The sequence below is a fragment of the Furipterus horrens genome, unplaced genomic scaffold (genome assembly GCF_987537825.1).
Source record: "Furipterus horrens unplaced genomic scaffold, mFurHor1.1.pri manual_scaffold_5, whole genome shotgun sequence".
In the NCBI taxonomy this organism is placed as follows: Eukaryota; Metazoa; Chordata; class Mammalia; order Chiroptera; family Furipteridae; genus Furipterus; species Furipterus horrens.
In genome coordinates this window covers 37,311,803-37,329,315 of record NW_028327175.1, presented here as the reverse complement: position 1 = coordinate 37,329,315, position 17,513 = coordinate 37,311,803, and the positions used below count along the sequence as shown (strand labels likewise).

The following is a 17,513-nucleotide window of genomic DNA, read 5'->3' as shown; positions in this document are numbered from 1 at the left end:
AAATTAAATTTCATAGAAGAGCACTGAAATCTCATGATTTATCAAAATCAAAAGGCAAGCCACTGCTAAGCTACAAGCTACTAATACCAATTCAGACCTAATACATAACACTGAATTATGAATAAACTCACAGTCACTGGCTCTGATATCACCAATGTTTGGTCTAACAAACCTAGTATAAACTCTGCAAACAAATTATAAAAAATAAATGAACATGAAAAATCATGAATGAAATTTAAATGACTGTTGAAACAAGAACTTTTTAAAAATCTCTCCATTCTAAAGTAAAAGTACTTTGCCATAAACTGTTAAAATAAATAGTCTTTTAAAAACTGTTTTCCCTACTGCAATACTCCTTTTGAAAGCAAAAACGCAATACTATCCAGCACTTTGGAATTTCCTGCTATTTATGAAACAGCTTAGACAAAATGCCTTTTTAATAAGTTGCTAAGAGAGACCCATGAAAACTGCAAAGAAACTGCTCTGACAAGCTCAAATAAGGAACATCACTTGAACACTTTGCTTTTAAGGACTCTAAACACCACTAGTTAAACTACGTTTCGGACTTTCGTTTTAATCAAGCTTCTTAGTTAAGCTAGAGCTGACTTTTTTTACAAGAATCACCTAAATAAAGTCTATATTAAATTAAGGATCCAAAAGATGGTCACTTACCTAGTATCATCCAGTAGAGTACAATGTTATATGCACCATATTTAATTTTACATGCACACACACACCCCCATCTGCAGAAACAGACATACATTGATCAATGGCTCTATCTAACTGTGGAAAGATAACATACAGTATAATTACTACACTGTGACATAGCTCAATATAGATGATAATGTATCAATACTCTTTCCCTAAGACATTCTGATTTCCTAATAAAATTTTTGTTTTTACCCTAAGTAAAGAAATAAAATATTCTTGGATCAGTAACAGCAAGCTGCCCAATTTGCTCTTAACCCACAGTGTAAGAATCGCTTTAAAATGTAAAAATTTAAATAAACTGTAACATCTGCCTTCTGTAAGCTATTCACCTTTTACTAATCCCCCACTTTAATTAACACTTTCTAAATTTTTTCTTTAAAAATACAATTGACTTTCAATATTATATTAGTTTCAGGTATCAGGACAGTGGTTAGATATTTACATAACTTACAAAGTGATCCCCCTGATAAGTCTAGCACCCACCTGACACCACACATAATTATTATACTACTATGACTACGTTCCCTGTGCTGTACTTTACAGCCTCCCAACCCTCCTCCATCTGGCAACCATCAAAATGTACTCTGTATTCAAGAGTTTTTTTCTTTTTTTCTTTTTTTCTTTTTGTTCATTTATTTTGTTCTTTAGATTACACAACGAAGGTAAATCATATAGTACTTGTCTTTTTCTGACTTATTTCACTGAGCATAATACCCTCTAACAGCCATCCATGTTGCTGCAATGGTAAGATTTCACTCTTTTTTATGGCTGAGTAATATTCTATTGTATATATGTACCACATCTTTATCCAATCGTCTATTAATTGACACTTAGGGTGCTTCACATCTTGGCTATTGTAATCAATGCTGCAATGAACACAGGGGTGCAAATATCTTTTCAAATTAATGTCTTGGTTATTTTAAATACCCAGAAGTGGGGTTGCTGGGTCGTACAGTAGTTCTATATTTAAGTATTTGAGGAACCTCCATACTGTGTTGCACAGTGACTGCATCAATTTGCCATCCCACCAACAGAGCACAGGGGTCCCCTTTTCACCACATTCCTGATTTACTGATGACAACCATTCTGATATGTGTGAGGTGATATCTCATTGTGGTTTTAATTTGCATTTCTCTGATTAGTCATGTTGAGCATCCTTTCATATGTCTATCGCCAATCTGTATGTACTCTTTGGAAAAATGTCTATTTGGGTCTTCTTCCCATTTTTTAATCGGACTGGTTTTATTTTCACCTTATGCTTTATTTCACAAAAATGAATTCACACAATAAACTACCTTAAAGACAAAGTGAGAGGAAAAAACCAAGTTGATTCTATTTCTAGTTATTTTGTGCTATCTTAAGAAGGCCATCAGATCAATGCACTAACAGTTTTCCTGCCCTCCAACAAATCTAAGTACATTATACCACTATTCATTGAATAAGTGGATAATTACCATCCTTATTACTATTCATGTTTAGTGTAGTCCATGGTACAGCAAAAATCGTTCGTAACCTACCCTCAGCTTTTCTGTGTACCACTATGGAAAGAATATAAATACCATTATGCTCACCAAAGTCCCTTTCAAAGATACAGATTCACAGTGTAACATTCTTTTTATTTCTCTCCAAAATTACTCAAGAACAAATACAGCATATTATTCTTTGTGAGTACAACTGATAATTTAGTAAGTCTGTAAGTTCACGTGTGCATCCAAAAGTTTGAAACTCAGTTTGCAAATACAATCCACATAATACCGACTCTAGGGTATAAAAAATCTAGACACAAATACTGATATTTCAACCAAAACCTAGCTGCTTCCTACAAGAACAGTGGGCTTTTTTTGTTAAACATTCCTACAGCAATAACCTAAACACACACAACTTTGTTAGCAAAGGGAACATTGACAACTGCAGGAAAATCAGTACGTGTATTTTTTTAATTGTCTGATGACACCTATAATTATATAAATGAATTCAGACTCCACAGTTCAACAGCAATGGCAATTCTAAAGACGCCCAAGGCATTTTAAATCAATCGAGCAAATTTCACATCTCTTGGGGATGCCACAAAACCAAAATTATCAAGCTGGGTACAAGGCTGACCTGATGAGACAATCCTTAAATCCGTCTCCCATCTGGAACAGTTATATGACTACTATAAAAAATGAATCCTTTCTAAAAGAAAAAGGCACAGCCCATTTTGAAAAACTGAGGTAAGCAGAATATCACAGCACAGACTATGTCTGAAAATTAGTTTAGTTTGATACCTCAAAAGTTAGGTTTTTGACATTTGCCAGCAGTCCCACAACATGCTGGCCCTGTGCCACCATGGCCTGGTGCCAGCCTGATGTAGAGCCAGGCTAAAAATAGCAACCAAGCAGCAGCTGGAACACATAGGTCCTTGTGACCTCAGCTTTATTTCCCTAAATCAAGGGGGGTAAAGGGGAGGGGACAACTGCAGGGACCTAAGGAATGGAATGCATTCTCTCCATTGGTTCTTCCTACCTCCTCCAATTTCTTGCCTCTTTTCCCTACTGCTCCCTCCTACTCCTCTCTCCCCCCACACCGTTCCCCCATGTCAAAAAAGGAAGGGAGAGAGGAAGGGCAGTAAGAGAAGGAAAGGGAGGGAGGGAGAGAGAAGGGGAGGGACAGAGAAGGGGAGGGAGGGAGAAAGGAACTGGAGCTCTGAGGCAGGCTGGGTTCAGAGGCTACTCCACCTCCTGCCCTCAACTCTCACTTGATTCCACCGTTGTCACAAAGCAGTCATTGGTCATTTCAATCCTCAGCTTTACCATGGGTCTAGACAAAAGTTACACAGGTGAATAACTGGGGGAAGGAAGGAAGAGAGAACTAGTAAATGATGGCAAGAGGACAAAATCTTAAGTGCTAAGGAAACTTAAAGAATGCTATAAAAGAAAAAACAAAAACAAACAGCAAACTTAAAAAAAAAAAAGTCCTTGCTCACAGACAACAATAAGATTATAAACTTCTGGTATTTGAATTTTTAAATGTTTATTTTATAACAGATACTTATCAAATTCATGACCACCTTCTTTGTAGAAATGAGTTATATAAAGCAGTAGCAGGAAGCAAAGGTACAGCAATAACAAATACAGTGCACTACCTTTCAACTTCTGCAGGCCTTTACCAGGAAAGATCATGAACACTGGAAGAGACTCTAGGCCTGCCCTTCATACTGAAATTATAAAATACCCAGACTTCATAGATAGAAAATGCTCATCACTGTCAGCAAATACTTAACAGGTACAACATGGCACGTGTAGTATTCTAAATTGTATTGCGTAATTAAATTAAGTACAAAAATTTAAACCTTGCTTCTGTAGATTCATTCTACATGCTAACTTCTTGGGCATATTTTCTGTATTAATACCTTCCAACATTATGGATCTGACATCAATTAACAATGAAAAATGCTTTTAAGAAGACAGACTGTTAAGTAAGCCCAGACCAGGCAGTGAGTCACCTGAATTTTAAGCACATTAATTCACTAAATAAGTTTCTTCCAATTTATCTGATCAGCTTATTCAGTGAGTAAAAGTTTCAATGTATTGCAGATTCCACTGCATCCTTCCAATTAACATCCTTCCAATAAACTATCTCTTTCAAAGAATTTGTATCTTTTTATTAGCAATAAGAAATGGTATCATTTTTTATAACATTTAAAAAGGGGCCTTAAATGAGATAAATATATAACTTCTTAAGTATACTTTGAGAAATAACCTTCACTGCATACAAACCACAACTAGATCTAGCCTACATGTTACTTGCGTTTCAAGTTAAAAACGTCTGATGGAAGATGAGCAAAATCACCCCACACAATCATACTCCAAAGCTGAAATTCATTCATAAAAGGCAATTTTAAAATACAGGTTTTCAAGCCAAACTTTAAAAATATACGTTAAAAATAATAGCTATGAATACACTTTAAAATCCTGGTCACTGTAAAAAGACACTCTAGAAAGTAGGAAGAGACTATAAACCTAAAGATGAACCTTCTTTAGGTTCATCTTCTTTCATGATGATACGTCACAGGCAGTATTAGGTTAAAGAGTAGGAGTACCAGCCGGGTAAGTTTTATCTGGCTCCATCATTTACCAGCCGGTGTGACCTTGCTTCAGTTTCCTCATCGGTAAAATGAGAAAATAAAAGTACTTCATAGGGCTGTTAAGAAATATAAAGTGTTTGGAAGAGTATCTGGCACATGGTTAATAATAATGGAAGTGTTAACTGCTATTATTACCATTAGTAAATTCTGTTGCAGTAGTATTAGGAGGCTCACCATAAATCATATTCAGCCTAGGGAAGAAAAGTTCCAAACCAAAGAGACCTTTAAAATTAGACAGGTTACTAAGTTTTGAGGCCACATCAATTATGTAAATGAAGTGCATCTAGAGTCTACATGCATCCATTTATTGAGGCGGGGGGGGGGGGGGGCACCGACAGCAATAAAAAACGTACAAGAACAGGTCAAATACAGACACTACCAGACAAGTTTTCTTAAACATATTAAATTCAGAGAAGTCCAGTTTCTTACTGGGTGTTCACTTCTGTTGCTCTGCATAAGCACTTTAAACTTTCAGTAAATTCTTTATTACATGGGTGTATGCATATTTTCATGTACATTCACATACTATAGCTTCATACAGTGATCATAACTTTCTTGAACTTTAATCTCATTTTAGAGCATCTCTACAATTTCTAAAAATATCTACAAATATTTTACACTATCATGTATTTAATATGCTAGAATCACTGCTTAAACTTAAGCGATTAGAATGTGGCCTAAAAATTTAAATGCTGTCTAGAAATACCTACATAAGATTTGAACAAATGTTAACCAAATCATCTGTCCAACAGTCCAGTCAATTTACATTCTAGAATATTGTTCTGATTTCTGAGATTTTTCTGAGTCGTACCAAACATTCCAGCAATTTAAGAGGCAGACAAGTAGTGGAAAAACAGACACAGAATTTAACTTTGCAAATTACTCAACATATCTGCCTCAGTTTTCTCATCAGCAAAATGGAAGAAGCTGGAATTGATATCATCTTTTCAGCTCAAAAATCTATGTAACTCTGCAAGTCGATAACAGCTATCACGCAAGATATTTCATAAAAACAGCTTGTCATCTGTTAGCATCTTCTATTTTAAGAAGAAATGAAATATTGCATCTATATAAGAGGTCGCTGGAATATGTTTGAGGTAACCATACTCAAACGACAGCTGGGTTCATTTGTCTCCTTTTCTGCTCACTTGTGATATTAAATTATTTATTAATACATAAATATATCTGTGCATATGTATTAGCTGACACAAAACTAGTTATTCATTTAAGAATTCCACAAATATAAAAGAGCATACCCTTAACAACAGAGTTCAATTACTATCAGCTGAAAGTCAATATTTAAGATCAAAATGTAAAGCAGATTTTGCACTGCATTCTCTCCAAAGCTTGCTTTAGCTACCCTTTTAAGATGAAAAAAATAAAGAAATCATCCTATTTTTAAAGAATTGAAAACCACGTACAAAGCATATTCTCAGCAGAACACTAGGCACTGAAAGCAAAACTGGAAAGATACTCATATTTTTTAAACAAATATAACCAACACATTTTATTTTTGAGACTCTGGCTAGGACTGAGAAACAAGAATCACTTTTCATGGGACAAGACTATGTAACATTTTTCTCCAAATTATCATTTGATTCTGATTTCTCAGAAAGAGATGGACAATTTTCCCATCCATTTGAAGAAAGAAACAGCTCATGTTTTCTAATTCACAGGAATCCCTAAACATTTAGTTAGATAATGTCAAAAAATTAATAAGCCAAGGAAATTAAATTAGGTTTTTTTGTTGTGAGAGAGCACCATTCTTCAAATTGTGTCACAGTTATTTGAAAGGTAACTAAAAATGGTTTTGCAGGTTCCATGTAGTTTATTACCATTTAAAAAATAGTAGCCTATAATCTGCTTTGTTTCTAAAATGTTTATACTCACCTAAAATCTGCCTTCTTTTCTAGGGTATTTGCCCTCTTAAAATAACAGCTGAAGGTCAACAGCAGTTCAAGTTTATGATTACCCTACAAAAATTTTTAACACATGAGTTTGTTTTACTGTATGTATATGTAAGTTTCTTAAAATACAGGTAACAAACTCATCTTGCATCACTGAAGAAAATTAATTTTCTAACACAAAAATATAAAACATGTAAGTATGTGGAATTAGTATAGCTCCAATCATGTAATTTCTTTAAAGGATAGCTTTCCTAAAACAAAATATAAGTCATTCCCTTCACTGCCATCCTTTCACTGAACATATTACTGGCTGAAATCACACATTCTTAACTGAACTCTTAATATGAGTGTGAGCAGAAAAAAACACGCTGGTCTGCGTCTTTCCAAACGAAAGACATTGATAGCAATTGATTACCCACTGTGAAAACAAAAAAGGCCCAGTATAAACATCTTAAAAATTGGCCAAGACATACTTTAGACAATAATCACTTGAGTTATTCAATTAATTGCAATAATTCTTCTATTAAAGCACAAGTTCCACAGGCATCCTGATGTTTTTATTTAAAAGGAAAGGCATCAATGTCTCGTATCTGCAAAAGGGATGAAATTCAATGCAAAGCTGACATAAAAAAATGGAAATAGCCTTTTCCTTTTCGATCCAAGGGTGAACTCAGAATACAACTGTGTGGCAAGAAATTAAAAGACTGAAGAGTAGAAGAAGCAGTTGCTTAATCCAAATATATAATTTCACCTTCCAGTACTGTCGAAATCTTTTAGCTACAAAAAGCATTATTGTCTCCTGAATACCTTATATTTGAACCAATATTAACCATCAGAGAACAAAAAACTGTAATACATCTCAAGATCTGTTCACCTATAATTAAAAACCTAACTGAGCACATATGAGGGCCTCACCTTCAAAACCAGATCTGGAAGCAAATTATATTTCAATTCGCATAGAACAATTATAAAAAATGTACATGCACCTAGTTACAAATTTTCTTCTTCTGTGTACTTTTTCATTAATCGAAAAGCAAAAAGTATAAGATTTGATCCAAAATTGTTCTACATTACTTTAGTCTTGAAAATGCATTCAATGAAATGTACTATCATCAATAACAAAACACCCAATTCTAGAAGAAATTTAAAAATCACATCTTTACATAACAACCTCTGGTCTGTAAAGAAAATCAAAATACTCAAAGGTCAATAAATTAAACTTAAATAAGTTAGCTGATTAAAATTTTTATCCATCTTAATTCTAATGATCACCTTTTACTACCTTGTCATCCCCTAAAGCACAAAACTTTAAGTTATGAATCTTAAAAGACCCTAAGAATGTGTTTACCAAAGTGCTAATAGAATTATAGGCAATATTCTCTTCTCCAAAAAGTAACCAGCAAAAACAAACAAAACTCTCCTTTTAAAACTTACGTTTCTTTCCCATATCAAACCCGTTGTTTTGTTTAGATTTCTTGCTTTTAAAATGATATTTAGTCACAAATAAGGAAACTGTGCTTCAAAGCCAAAAAATAAAAAACTGAATGTACGCCAGGTCTTCAGAAAGGGAACACACACATAAATATAAATTAACTAGAAAACATGAGAATAATTTTTCTAAGATTTTTATTACAAAAATATAAGCCTCTCGATTTTTTAAAAACCCAACCATAAGGCAGACATAATATGAAAAGTAAACTTTCCCACAAAAACTTGCCCATTCACTTAACTGCCCTTCTCCAAAGATACCCACTATTCAGTGTTTTAAACAGAAATTGCAGCATACTAAGTGAACAACTGGCTTGTTTTTAAACAAAATATTCAGGTCACCTTTTCCTGTCAGTATGTATAAATCTACTTCAATTTTTTCCATGGTTGCATAGTATTCCATGACTATTTCTTAATCAGTTCCTTTCTGATGGAAATGTAGATCATTTCCAAGCTTTTCAGTACTGCAAACCATACAGCAATGGGCACTGCTCACCGTACGGAACATCTTTGTACACTGATATTAATATATCTATAGTATAAATTCCTAGAAATGACATCGAAATATTGTGCCAGGCAATATTTCCTCTTCTCCTGCCTCCTAAATACATTCTGAGTACTGCCCTCCCATCTTCCTAGTCTTCATCAAGGTGAGAATGAAAATAGCATGCTATTTTTACTTGTGTCTCTTTATAAAAGAATAAAGATGAGTTACATTTAATCATGTGCATTTCTCTGTGAAATGTGTTACCTATTTTCTACTGGGTTATTCATCTTTTTTTAAAAAAAAACAACAACAATTTTTTGGAGCTCTCTGTCAGCCTTGGGTCAAACATGCTAGAAATATTTGCCCCAGTTAGCTGTTTAACTTGGTTTATCATGTTCTCAGTCCTACAGGAACTTTTGGTATTTTATACAACTGCACGTATGTGTTTTCCTTTACAATTCAAGTTTTAGGTCATATTAGGTAAGTTATTTCCCAGGCAAAATTTTGGTGAAATTTTTTATGTGACTTCTAAACCATTACTTAAATGATATCAATAATAGTTACATACAAGCACCTTCAATGATAGCTCAAATATTTTGTTACTTAACAAAAATAAGCTAACTATGCTTCATCTAAAACTTTCTATAATCAACCGATGGAGAGTTCTGCATCAATTAAATACTGCTCACAACTACCACACCAAAAGTTTAATATTTTTCCTTTGAATGTCTTCTTAAAATCTAGGAACTGAAAAATAACTAGCAAGTATGTTCAATTTCCAGTAAATCTTAATTCTCTGTCCCTCAATCCTTAAATATTCTTAACAGCACAAGTGTAAAATAAAGCCCAACAACCAGATTTTCCCTATTGTAGCTATAATTTAGTCATCTCTACGAAAGTCAATGAATACTCCCTATGCAAATAAACTTGTAATCTTGCAATACCAGAAATTGCATATGATGCTATCAACACTGTTCTTTTCCATTTCAGGTTCTAAAGAAAGAAAAAAAAAAAAAAGGGTTCTACCTAAAATCAAAAAATTATATAATAAGCCTCTTGAGTTAGTATATCAATTCAAACCACCATTTAGAGCTAAATTAGATGGTTAATCTAGCCATTCTCCATCAAAGAAGAAAATCTGATCATAAGTTTTCTACCTCACAGTGCCAGCTGCCAGACATTTAACAACCTCCCATCTCTAAGCTGACTGGCACAAGCAACACAACTTGGAAGTTAAGAAAATCGGCAGAATTAAGAGCAGTGAGTGCGAATATTTTCCACAATTTTTGCAGCACTTATTTAGCACATATGCTTTCCAAAGCAGTGGTCAACTCTTCAAAACTGTAAGAAGCATCATACTCCCTCACATGAACCAATGCCAACTCCATTCAGTGGTCTCCTTCCCTTTTGGGGACTATTCAAAAAGTTACTATTTTCTTTTACAACTCACCCAGGCCTCTTCACTGATGAAAGCAGGCAAAGCACGCTGTCTGTCTGTCTCCTAGAGAAGATTGCATCTTTTATTTATCACTCTTTGGCTTTATTTTCACAGTGAATTCCTGGCTTAAATGCAATCAGCCAAGAAACCTTCCCAGTGTGCTCTCCTGTCATTCCTCATTGCTTGCAAGTAGAATCAAGCACAGAAGGGGAAAAAAACCTCAACGTTGCCAGCCAAGCCATAAAAATTTGCAAACTCTAGTTTGTTATACTGAGAACCCCTAGATGTCTTCAATCCGGTTCAACCCCGCAGGAACAAGAAGAAAAACTTCAAAGCATGTTAATTAGATTTTTCTTTTTTTGAAAAGGACGGATGGATAGCCTCAAAAGTTGAACCCCCTTTAAGACAAGGAAAGGGTGCTGAACCTAGAAAAAGCAACACTAGGGGATGCCTTTGGAAATAAATGACCATGCAGAAAATCACATTTGCAAACTGCATTACAATTCAAATTAACCAGACATGATTAAAACAAACCTGAATTCTCTCTTGGGGTCCCTATCCAGACCAACCCCCCCCCCCAACTCCCAAAGATAAAGATAAAAGGAACTGACTACAGAAAGAATTAAAAATCAGAGACTGATGCTTCCAAACCTCTCCACAATCATTAGGTACCCTGCTCACCGCTACAATTTAAAGTACACAGCAATATGGGGAAGGAGTACAAAATATGCCATTGGCAATCAGGAGAAAAATATGGGGAGGGGGGTAGTTTCACTAATAAGCATTGTTCTTTTCAGTCAGCTCAAACACCCCCATCGCTATGGGTGAAAAAGCTATCTGGCTGGGAAAAAAAGAAAAAAAAGAAAAAAACTGGGGTGCGGTTGGGGTGGGGGTACAGGGAAAGCTTTTAAACTCGGTATTTGAGAAAACTCTTTCATGGTCTATCAGAGAAAGGAGGGCTGTACAGCTTTAAATCACAAGTCCTTCTCTCGCCTTTGTCAAATATCTTCTACTTTACAAGCCCTGAAAAGAAATAGAGACTCTTTTGTTTGGTTTCCCCTTTTCGGGGGGTTACAGAAAACTGAAAGGGGCACAAATAAACCTGAAAATCAGAACAAAGTGCGGGGTCGTGCCCGGTTGCCAGGCGGCCGGGGCAGGAGGGACGCGGGAGCGGCCGCGGAGCCCCTCCGACTCGCACTCCTGCAGCCGCCGGCTTCGAGCGCAAAGCCCGTCACTGCTCCCCGCTCGCACCGAGCACCGGGCCACCTAGCGCAAACCAAACTCAGGCGGCAAGAGCCCCCTGGCACCGCCGCGGTCCCAAAGAAAAGGGAAGCACGAGCTGCTCCTTCCCAGACTCGCGCCATTTAATCGGGGTGTCCTGAGGGCAAGGGGTCCTTCAGGAGAGGGGTACAGCCCTCCGCCCCCTGCCTCCCGCACTGCTCCGAAACAGGGTAAACGGGAAGGGGAAAAGACATTTAAATCCTCGGGCGGCCGGTGGAGCTCGCATGGGCCAGACCAGACGCCACAGCGACCCCTGAGCGTCGCGGCCGCCAGCCCGTCGAAGCCCTAAGCGGAGCGGCCGCCGAGTGACATTAAAATGTATTCCTCTCCCTTCAAAACGAAGGGGCGGGGAGGGGGAAGAGGCGAAAGAAAGAGAAGCAAACGACAGACAAGGGAAAAGAGGAGGGAGAGCTCACCCGACTGCCGGCTCGCCCCGGCCGGCATTGTCTGTGCGGCCCGCGCCCCCTCCCCCGCCCCGCACGGCCCCGCCACACACCCTACGCCAGAGCCCAGCAGTCCGCCCGCGCCTTTGTCCACATCCACCCCCCCCAAAAAGGCAAGCAGCCCTCCAGGATGTGCTCCTCAGGAGGAGGGCGGGGAACGGAGCGGGTCCCGGGCACCCGACACCCACCCCGCCGACCCCGCCGCGGGGTGCGTCCTGCTGATTCATTTCCCACTCGCGCTGGTCCGTCCGGGGAGACAGGGGGCGGGGAGGGGCGGGAAGGAAATGGGCGCTCCGCTCTGGAGAACCGTCCGGGCCAGTGAGGGCATCGGGCAGGGGTGCCGGCGCACGCCAGGCTGAAGGGCTGACTGAAGGGGAGGGGGGAAGGCACCCCGCCCCCGAGGGACTGACGGACCGACCGGCCCAAAGCTGCCCCGTGACTCACCGACTTGCAGGACGTTGTCGACGCAGCCGCTCTCCAACAGCGCGATGCCCCGGCGGAAAGGCAGCCGTGTCTCGTCGCCACAGTCCGCCGCCCCGGCGGCCCCCACCGACGGGGCCCCGGCCCCGGCAGCCGAGGTGGCGGCCGGCGAAGACGAGGAGCTGCCGCTACCCGCGCCGCCCGCGCCACCGCCCGCGCCGCCGGGGCCGCCGCTGTCGTCGCCGGGGCCGCCCGCGGCACCGCTGCCGGTGTTGAAGGACGAGTACATACAGATCTCTCGCTCGCTGCGGGGAAAGGACCAGTAGACGATGCGACGCTGCACCGGCTCCGGGATGCGCTCAAAGCGCTCCTCCACGCGCTGAAACGGCCACTTCTCCGCCACCTTGCGGGCCGCGATGTCCAGCAGCGACTCAGGACTCTGGGTCTTACCCGGCGGCAGCAACCCCAGCGCCGCGCCGCCTCCGCACACCGCCGCAGCCGCACCGCCCGGCCGCGGACCCGGTCGACAGGCAGAGCTGTAGCCGCCACCCGCCCCTCCGCCGCCGCTGCTGCCCCCGCCGCCGCCGCCGCCGCCGCCGCCACCGCCGCCGCCGCCGCCGCCCGGCCGGCAGCAGAGCCGTTTCGCGGGAGGAGGCTGCTGTCCGCGCTCCGCCATGACCGCGCCGCTTCTAACCCAACAGCGGAAGTGCCGGGACCCTATAAACGGCACAAGGAAGCGCGACACGCACACGCCGCCGCGACGCCACGCTACCATCTAGGGCCCGTTGATCCTTGTATGGGCACAAGAGGTGGGGCTTCCATCGTGACGTCAAGGGTGAGGCGGGGCATCAATAGGGGGATCTCGGGCCAGAGGCGTGGCCTATGCAAATCACTGGGCAGAAACATAAATAGAGCACTCCGTGGCCACAAGGATAGCGGGGGCGGCGGGGTTGGGTCCCGGTGGGCTGTGAGGATGTCAGGCCGCTATGACGCGATGGGGCGGGGCTCAGGTGGGGTTCCCGCGGGAGGGGGCGGGCCTCGGGACCTGGCCCAAAGTGGGTGGGTCTCTGCTCCCCTTGCTATTCAACTTCTTTTTCCAATTCCCTATCTCCTTTTGATGTCCCGCAAGTGAGAGCGCGCCTCGTGGGTCGCAGCGGGGAGGGAAGGGGAAATTTGTGGTTGAGCCCGGGGAAGGGTCCAGTCTAAGTGGGGAGGCGGGGCCCGCGAGCCAAGGCCCCACCCCCCGTCAGAGCTAGCCCGCCGGGGAAAAAGCCTCTGGGCGGAGGAGGCGCTTTCAAAACAAAGAAATGCGGCGTGGAGCCCTGGGGACTAGGGTGGAGAGGAAGGCGGAGGAGGTGCGGCTGTAGCCGCCTGGCTGCCCGCTTCCCCTCCAACTAGCCCGGGGAAACTGCCCCCACTCCTAGCCGGGGCTGCTGCGGCGCAGGGGAAGAAGTCGGAGGCTGCGCTCTGCCAACTGTTTTCCAGTTCACTTTTGTAGACCCGGGTGGGGAAGGAGAACGCCCGCTCCGCTGTCCAGCATGGCTGCAGCGTACGAAAACCCAAGCCCCACGTCTGCTCGATCACAGGGGCTGGGCTGCTGGCCGAGCTGGCCAAAGTGTCCGAAAACGCGCAGAGCGCCCGGAACCTACCCAGTAGCTGGCCGACACGCATTCCGAGTGGGCCGCGGCCGCCGTGCCCTAGCGCTCCCTCATCCCAGCATGGAGCTGGGGAACTTGAACTGGCCCTCGTCTCCCCTGCGGCCGCGCCGCTGAGACCCAGCTCCAGACCCAGTGGAGGGTACACTCGGGCAGTGGAGGGTACACTCGGGCAGTGGATTTAGCAAACATCTTCGTAAGTATACACACCACGGGAGCGCGCGCACACGCCCCACGAGCGTGCGCGCACAGCCCAGCCGGTTGAAGACGGCGCGCCTGGGACGCTCGGCGGCAGCCGGCGGCTGCGAGCGCTCTTAGTGCGTACTTAGATCTGCGGTCCGGCTCGGCGCCGGGTGCTGGGATGCAGAGATCTAGGGCTCTGCGGCCGCGCGCCGCTATCTCGGACGCGCTAGCGGCACCCTAACGGCCCATCCTTCCTGGGATAGGCAGCTAGTGGGGAGCAGGCGATCAAAAGCGAGTGAAGAGCGCAGCTCGCTGGTGCGGGGGCGCCGGCAAAGGAGAAGAAGCAAGTATCATGCTGAACCAGGAACCCTGCGGACATTGTTCTTTGCACTCCGCAGAGGTCGGTCAAATCTGGGTCCAAGCCACGGACTTAATTAGCTCGTTAGAGACATCTTTACTCTTTGCCTCACCTTGTGTTTTTACTGTAAACCGTGTTACTGATACTATCGCTATTGTAGAAGATAAACTATCTCCTTTGGCACTTTCGCATCTATTAAGGTTATTGGCTGACACCTGCCTTCCTCACTGCCTGAATTTAAAGGGATAGAGCGCTTCGGAGTTTGAAAGAAAATCGCCCACTCATTGCTGAAGCCCAGGAGACCTCGAATTCCAGCTCTTGACTCGTCCACTTGTTAGGCCTTACCAAGTCTCAGGCTGCAGGTCCCAGAAGAACGGAACACTGGCAGACTTCTCATAGCTGCCTTACTTGTTAGGGAAATTTTGGTGACATTATGTTTTTGTATATTCCTCTGGTATTTTTCTGGCCACGTCTTCAATGCTTAGGAAAAGACCTGGGCAGAAAACTGGAAGAATATCTCTATGGAAAATGGACCTCTTAAAAATAAAAATAATTTTTAAATTTTTAAAAATATAGATGATAAGAGTACAAAGGAAGTCGAAAAGTAAAAAACTGCCCTCAAATACAGTCATAATAGTACTTAAGTTTGTATGCTGTGTAGATTTCTAAACAGTTTCATATACATACACATAGAATCATTGAACTGGAAAGTTAAAGATGACAAAACTGGTGCCCCCAGACAGGGTAAGTGACTCATTCAGGGTCATAGGAGGTGTTGATAGAAGAAATTAATTCATACTGAAGAGGAAAATAGACACCTTTGGAAGCCCCCAATTTTGTAATGAACCAAAGAGACTGTATTTAAGACATTGTCCTACCTTGGAAAGATTTAGTTTAATGTGAAGACAAATCCAGAGCCACCAGCTCAACCTGACCCAGTTTTCCCTCTGCATTCTCTTACACTGAGACCACTCTCTCCCTCTGAATTGTATTCCTCCCTCGGTTTCCCGACACACTCCTATGCCTCCAGTGTCTTCAGTTCATCCTCCTCTGTCTTGTTTTGGGGTTTCTCTTCCTGCAAACTGCTTAATGTATACCCTGCACTACAACCTAGCATGGTTCTCAATTTTTGCTGACCCACTCCTTGGAGTGTTTCCCCCATTTTTCACTCCCAACCATTGTCTCTACTTCTGCTCACATTTCTTCCTGATGGGCAGCTTCCTTTTCTCTTGCCATGAGGGTGCCCATGGCTGCCTCAAACCCAAAGTTCCACCTTTCCCTGGAAGTCAGGTTCTCTTCCTTCCCTCAGATTGTTATTACTGTTGCATCTATTCATAGGCACTCAAGCTTTATTCCTGTTTGCCTTTGCAACTCTCATAAGGTTTATTCGCTGTGTTGTCTATCCCAGCCCCTCTCACTGCTGTTATTTCTCTTCCTCCCTCTGCAGAGCCTCCTCACTAGTATGTCTATATAAACTTTCTTCCTCCATATTCTTCCCCACCCAACTGCTGTGCTTCCCAAAGTGTGATAGTGTTACCCTTTTGCTCAAGTGCCTTTAAATGGCTCCCTGCAGGCTTCTGGAAAAAAGTCAAAACTCAAATATGATCTTGACCAAACCCAACTTTCAAGCTTCATCTCCCACAAAAACCCAGCAGAACTTCCATTTCCCCAACAGGAATTTTCTTAGCCCCAGCAGGCCTTTACCCAGTACCCCAGAAGTCATTCCTGCTTTCCTATTTTGCATATTTGCTCAAGATATTCCTGCTGCCTGTAATGTGTCTTCCCTTGCAACTTGTCAAGTTCCTACCCTGTCAAATTCCAAGGACTTACTCAACTGCCACTACCTCTGAGAAAACCCACCTGGATGTGTGATCTCTCTCTTCTTGAGTCCCTCTGACACTTTGGATCTTTTTTGTGACATTTATACCATTCTGCCTAGCATCACAGCTATGTTTATACTTGCTGAGCCATTCGTCTCCTCTCTCTTCCCTGGTTAGATACTCTCTGAGGGTTGGGGTTATGCCTCAGCCATCTCTGTAGTCCCAAGTGCCCTGCATCACACTACAAGGCTTCTATCTCCCCAGAGGTCAGCTACACCCATGAGCCAAAGGAGAAGTAAGTGAGGGTATGTTATTGTTGTCTGGTATTTGTGCCACCTCTCACTTTTAGGGTATTTACAGTGTTTCTTCTGGTGTTCATAGAAATCATTAATAAATTACTTATACGTGCTCTTTTCAAATAGGCCCCTACTCCAGGGACCAAATAAGAGCTAAATGCCTCTGGTTATACTCCCATGTTTACCATTAGGCAATGGTAGGAAATCAAAGTGCAGAAGGTCTGCAGCTTTCCAAATGCAATGACTCATCATATCACACCACACCACATCACATTGGCCAGTGTGGTCAAGAACTAGGCTCTCAGGCAGACTTCAACAACATTGGCTTCCAAGACTCCATAAACTGATGGCTGCAAGGAAGAGAGACACACCTCCCCCAGCACCTGGCATGTGACAGTTGGAAGCATGAATGAATAGAGGGATGGATGTTTGGATAAATGGATGGATAAATGAATGAATAGATCGCAAAGGCCTTTATTTGAGAGGGGCAGTGGCGTCCTATTCAGATATCTATCATGGCTCCTCTACCTGCCTTTAATTTAAAAATGAAAAATTTGAATTAAATTCAATAGTTATTATCAAATTCCTAGAGCGGTAGTTTTCAAAGAGAAATCTTTAGGGTTCCCCAGAGCATAATGCACACAGATTTGGAATTGGAAAGTAGAAATTGACACTCACTCAGTCCCCACATGAATTTTCTTTACATTCGAGTTTGAAAAATACACTTTGGAGGCAAGAACTTCACACAGTCCTAGTGCTTAGAAGGAGGTGTGCAGAAAGAAAAAAATGACATTGCCTCATCATTATTGCTAGTCATCTAAGCTAATTAAGAGAATAATTTGTCATTAGTAAGAAGTTCCTAAGACATGAAAATTGGATTAGGTCTAAGGAACCTCAAGT

The 17,513-nt window shown here is 42.3% G+C and overlaps 1 protein-coding gene across 1 annotated transcript in view; it reads right to left on the bottom strand.

The window, feature by feature from the left end:
* ZSWIM6 (zinc finger SWIM-type containing 6) overlaps nucleotides 1-13,076 on the bottom strand; it is a 196,428-nt gene extending 183,352 nt beyond the window's left edge. Inside the window, exon 1 of the mRNA XM_090278935.1 lies at nucleotides 12,326-13,076. Coding sequence (XP_090135061.1) covers nucleotides 12,326-13,076 — 751 coding nt within the window. The remainder of the gene's footprint in view (nucleotides 1-12,325) is intronic.
* Nucleotides 13,077-17,513: the final 4,437 nt, after the last annotated feature.